The sequence below is a fragment of the Alligator sinensis genome, unplaced genomic scaffold (assembly GCF_000455745.1).
Source record: "Alligator sinensis unplaced genomic scaffold, ASM45574v1 scaffold38_1, whole genome shotgun sequence".
Taxonomy (NCBI): domain Eukaryota; kingdom Metazoa; phylum Chordata; order Crocodylia; family Alligatoridae; genus Alligator; species Alligator sinensis.
Window position 1 is genome coordinate 712,848 of NW_005842179.1, and position 5,747 is coordinate 718,594.

The 5,747-nt window shown below is 42.5% G+C and overlaps 1 protein-coding gene across 3 annotated transcripts in view; it reads left to right on the forward strand.

Moving 5' to 3' along the window:
- Window positions 1-6: 6 nt before the first annotated feature.
- Window positions 7-5,747, forward strand: part of ZUP1 (zinc finger containing ubiquitin peptidase 1) — a 13,030-nt gene continuing 7,289 nt past the window's right edge. For all 3 annotated transcript variants that reach the window (XM_025207055.1, XM_006026151.1, XM_025207056.1), the window contains exons 1-3: window positions 7-46; window positions 2,278-2,385; window positions 3,977-4,086. In XM_025207055.1, coding sequence (XP_025062840.1) covers window positions 2,304-2,385; window positions 3,977-4,086 — 192 coding nt within the window. In that variant the 5' untranslated portion in view covers window positions 7-46; window positions 2,278-2,303. The remainder of the gene's footprint in view (window positions 47-2,277; window positions 2,386-3,976; window positions 4,087-5,747) is intronic.

Consider the following 5,747-nt stretch of genomic DNA (forward strand, 5'->3'; position numbering starts at 1 on the left):
CACGTGCAAGCCCGGCACGGCCGCCTGCTGCTCGCCACCGCCCCAGGTGAGGCCCAGCCCGGGGGTGACGCCCGGACGCAGCCCCGCTCCCCGCCGCGGTTTCCAGAGCAGGAGCTGCCCTGCAGTGAAGTGGGGGGCTCATGCCACAGGGTGGTTTGGGACATCACGGGAGGAGCCAGGGGGCCTCTCACGTGGGTCTGTGTATCTTACTAGGGCTCTGATTAGCATAGTAATCATGGGAAGTTAGGGGTGGCAGGAACCTCAGGAGGTCATCTAGTCCAACCCCCTGCTGAAAGCAGGACCAGCCCCAACTAGATCACCCCAGACAAAGCTTTGTCTAGCTGGGTCTTAAAAACCTCCAAGGATGGAGATTCACCCCCTCCCTTGGATAGGGAGAGCCGGAGGCAGGGCAGGCACTGCGAGAAGTGGTTTTCAATAGTGTGTTGTGTGACGCCCCTCGGGTGCACGGAGGTGGCAGCCAAGTGAAGCTGCCCCGTGTGCAGGGCTGTGGCGTGCATGCTCCCCTTGTCTGCTGGATAAAGCCAGGTGCGAGCAGAGCTGCAGTTCTGGAAAGGGGGTGCAGGCTGTGAGGTACTTTATATACCTTGCACTTATGCAACTTTAAAGAGTCAAGGAACCTCTCCATAACTCTTTTAATTTGCATTTTCTCCACTCCCCTCCTAGAAACAGGGACAGTTGCACTGGTGCATCACTGATGTCAGGAGGAGCAAGGGTAGGGGGCAGACCAGGAAAAGCTGCGCCCCAAGCCAGCTTTAGGGTTACTAGAGAGCAGGAGGAGTGTGTACATTCTGGGCTGGCTGTACAGCAGGCGTGTGGGGCATTTTGACTTGGAAGCAACTGCACTCAGTTTAGAAGCACTGAGGGAAGGCGAGGCAGGACCAAGAGTGGCTTTCATCCAGGGGTGCCACCACACTCAAAAAAGTGTTGTAACCACTACCTTACTTGCTGACTGGTTCAGAGATGCTACGAACATGGAGTACGGAAGGTACCCTCCTGCCCTTCCTTCTGACATCTTCAGATTAACAAGCTAACTGCCTCTGCATTGGTGAATAGGAATTTTGTGTCAGGTAGAACTAGGTTCTCTCGTTGTGTCACCCTTGACTGATTTCAAAGTGCAGTTATATGTATCCTTTTAACATGTGAAACACTGAAAATATGAAGGTATATAGAGTAATATAACTCCATAAATAATACTAGGCATGTCTCTACTGGTCCCATTAATTTAATAACATACTTGTTAAACCTGGAAGAAACTCCTGCAGGATTTCTAGAGTGCTGCACAGCTTTGCTGTGGAATCTAGGACTCATTTTCCAAGGGAAGCCACAGGCTTGGCTTACTGACTGCTAAGAGCTCTTGCTTGCATTTAGTGTCATTTGTCATCATATTCCTGTACCAATGTCCCTCAGTTCTTACATGTCTGAAGATGTACTCGGAGTGAAACTGAACAATTGATAAAAGAAAGCACATTCTTGTCCCTGTGCTAAAACTGTTGTTTGTTTTAAAAACTCAGTGGGATGCCAAAAAGTTATAGAAAAACTTTTTTCAATTTTGGTGCTTTCTCCCTTATTAAAGCTTAAGCAGAATCCTACTCTGGCCTTCTGGTTCTTTAGAGATATTTGGTAAATACAAGATAGACAAGCTTTTATTATTAGAAATGTATTTCTAATACCAAAAAAAATTATATTTGGAGTTATGATAAGGAATCTCCTGGTATGCTTAACAGAGGATGATGAGTAAAGAACAAACTCATTTTTTCTTTGTTGTTTCCATGACATCTGTATTATATCTTCGAACATGAAGGCCAGAAACTAGTTTATGAAAAATGAGTTGTTCCTGTCCTGGATCGTTGAAATATCTGGGACTGAAGAGTAAATGTTTTAAGTCTATTTAAGTCTGTTTTATAATTTAAGGTGTCTGGTAACAATTGCAATCTTCTATAGTTAAATTAAACATCATATTATGCTTGATGGGAAAAATAAGATCCCTCAGCTGACTTGTTCTTAAGAGTTTACTTTTATTAATGTACAGGTAATATGTGCCTTAAGGCACATATTCAACACACTCTGTTGAATTCATGTTACTAGCAAATTCTATTTTTTATTTTAAATCAATGCAAAATGAATTAAGTAGTAACTTTTTTGGCATAGAAAGCACGTGATTTGCTGCTTTTCTTGTTTGGATTTTATGAAACAAATAATTAGTCCACCAATCTTAAGCACAGTACTACTCTCACATAATTTGTTTTTCAAATACAGGAAACAAACAGCTCTATGAATGTCCAATGTGTGATCTTGTCTGTGCAAGCCCTCAGATTCTCCAAGAACATGTTGACTTACACTTAGAGGAGTGTAGCTTTTCGGAAGGTAGGTGGAAAGATCAAAAGGTGATATTGGCAAAAAGCAGTTAAATTGGTTCTAGGTTTCATACCTACAAAAAAACAATAGTTTATACTTTGCTTAAAGTTTGTCTTGGTTATTTAACAAATTGGTATTTAACTTTATGGCTATGTCTGTGTTGATCCCATTTTCAAAAATGAAAATCAGTTAGTAAATACCTATAGCTACAATTTTACAGCACAGAACAGTTGGTGAAAACAGCACTACCTGATGTGAAACTGCTAAGGATATGCATTGTGTATTAAGTAAAATGTAAACATGTTAATAGATCTACTTAATAGTTTCAATATTCTCCAGCTCTTTAAAATATAACAGTCTAATATCACACATCTTGAAATTTCACATAGACAAGTATCCACAAGTCAGATGATTTTAAAAAGTCATTTTTGGCATCTCGGATCTAAATTACCCATGATTCTTTTTCTGTCAGAAGTCAGTAATGATTTATCAGCTGTTTCTGTTCTGTGATATTTTTTCATTAGTACTCCAGCTCTGTCCAGCTCCTGTGAAATTCTGTTCAGTCTTTTACCTCAGCTCTATCTGTGTTCACTTTAATCTGTGTCATTCAGCACTTCACGGACCTGAAAGTTTGCCAGTAAGCTTCCTGGTCTTTTGAAGTTAAGTCCAAAAGATGTGGGCTTCTCTTTAGCAAGCTCAGGCAAGAAAGAAGGCTGAAGCTAAGGGCGAATGAAGCAGATCATCTGTGCAGTGATGCGGTTTACCCAGATGCAGCCCTACAGATTCCAGGGGTGGTTCTGTGGGTCCTCATAAAGAGGTATTGGGGCACTGGGGATTTCTCAGGTCCCATTCCTCCATGCCAGGAGCCTGCAAACTTTCCTCACTTCAGGAGATTGTGGACAGGTCTTTGTAAGATGAGAACCTCAGCTTCCCTGTTTTCTCTAAGTGGGAAAAGCTGGGCAGCTGCTCTGGGGGCTTGAGGGTCTCTCAGGCTCCCAGAACACGTGTCTGGCAGCTGGAGAGTACATATACAAATTTTAATGGCAGCACAAATGAGACATCAGGGGACATTTGTTTCCACTGTGAAATTGCTGATCAGAGAAGACTTTTTCCTTACTAGTAGAGGGGCAGGTTACTTGTAACGGCTCTTACAATCCCTCCAATAACATCTGTACTCTTACTTGAGTTTAGGTGCACCTTCAAAATTATTAATAATTTAATAAATGTGGGAGTTGTCTCCCAAAAATATTAACATACAGTTATCAGGTACTTCCTGTTGATGTACTTACAAACATTTGTACGAACTCTTCCAATTAAATCAGTGTTGGATGTCAGACCAACTCGCTTTTTACATGATGTATTATTAAAATGCAATTGAATAAATATTCCTTAGCTTAGAAAGGTTCTTTCAGTTAAATGTATCCCTGCATCTGACAGGTATCTAGTTTCTCAAAATCATTCTCAAACATGCAATCTAGCATCTGAATTCTTAAGTTCCTTTTATAGAGAGAAAATTACATTTACTATCCTCTTCCTGTTTGTGTATGCAAATGAAGTTAAATATAAACTTTGTCAACTCTTTCTTGAATGTTACCGCTAGGTATAAATGTAGGTGATTTAGAATTGGCTCGGCAGCTCCAAGATGAAGAAGATAGACAGCAACGATTAGAAGAAGTGAAAAAGGAGAAGGAAGAATTTAAAAAACTACAGGTACAGAAAATTTTCCGTGGTATTCAAATGATAAAAACTGGGGTGGGGGGGAGAATTATCATCACCAGTGGGATATCTTGGAGTTGTGTGTATTCTGCTGGGGTGTCTTGCTGTTCACCAATGTTCATATTATGATGTCAATTAAACTAAGTGCAGACAGTTAACTAATTAAATAAAAATAATAGAGCTGAAATTCATTCTTTTGACTTTGATAACCATTCTGTATTTCAAAGGTGAGACTTGGAGCCATTTCCATGAGTGAGAACATTTGTCCTTATTTTCTGTTGTAATCTGTGGTAGTCACTTTGCAGGATCACCTGAACCTAGAGTTTTTGAATTTGGTACCTCACTACATATACTGTAGATGTATGCAAAGAAAAAGTGTGTGCATCATAAATTGGGATTGTACCATAAAGTAAGTCGGAAGTAATGATATGTCGGGAAAACAATCTAATAGATTCATAGATTCCAGGGTCGGAAGGGACCTCAATAGATCATTGAGTCCGACCCCCTGGATAGGCAGGAAAGAGGGCTGGGTCTAGATGACCCCAGCTAGATGGTTATCTAAACTCCTCTTGAAGACCCCCAGGGTAGGGGAGAGCACCACCTCCCTTGGGAGCCCGTTCCAGACCTTGGCCACTCTAACTGTGAAGAAGTTCTTCCTAATGTCCAATCTAAATCTGCTCTCTGCTAGCTTGTGGCCATTATTTCTTGTAACCCCCGGGGGCGCCTTGGTGAATAGATACTCACCAATTCCCTTCTGTGCCCCCATGATGAACTTATAGGCAGCCACAAGGTCACCTCTCTACCTTCTCTTGCGGAGGCTGAAAAGGTCCAGTTTCTCTAGTCTCTCCTCGTAGGGCTTGGTCTGTAGGCCCTTAACCATACGAGTGGCCCTTCTCTGGACCCTCTCCAGGTTATCCGCATCCTTCTTGAAGTGTGGCGCCCAGAATTGCACGCAGTACTCCAACTGCGGTCTGACCAGCGCCCGATAGAGGGGAAGTATCACCTCCTTGGACCTATTCGTCATGCATCTGCTGATGCATGATAAAGTGCCATTGGCTTTTCTGATGGCTTCGTCACACTGTCGACTCATGTTCATCTTGGAGTCCACTAGGACTCCAAGATCCCTTTCCACTTCCGTGCCACCCAGCAGGTCATTTCCTAGGCTGTAGGTGTGCTGGCCATTTTTCCTCCCTAGGTGCAGCACTTTGCATTTCTCCTTGTTGAATGGTTAATGGTATCATCAGTTGGGCTCTGTGTTGGATTGGGCTGAATCTGACTCCTGTTATTCTGCGTTGAGAAGCATTAAGTAAACAAATGTATCAGCTGAATGTCATGTTTCATTACCCTCACTTAACATGACTCTCACTTAACAATTTTTTGAGTAATGAATTTTCAGTTTGTTACTTAACCATGATTAGATTGGTTGTGTAGTTGGATATTACAGGAAAACTGCTGTATAGTAGATGGACTGAAATTAAACTGTTTGGATGGCATGGGAGCAATGTTTATTCTAATATAATAAAGAGTTTAATCTGTCTGTTCATAATGGTTTTGCTCAAGTGCGCACATTTGGTCAGGGCAAGGGCGCGGGGGCTGGGCCTGGTTGCGTGCGGCCGGATGTGGAATGGCGGCAGCAGCAGACAGTGGGTGGTGGC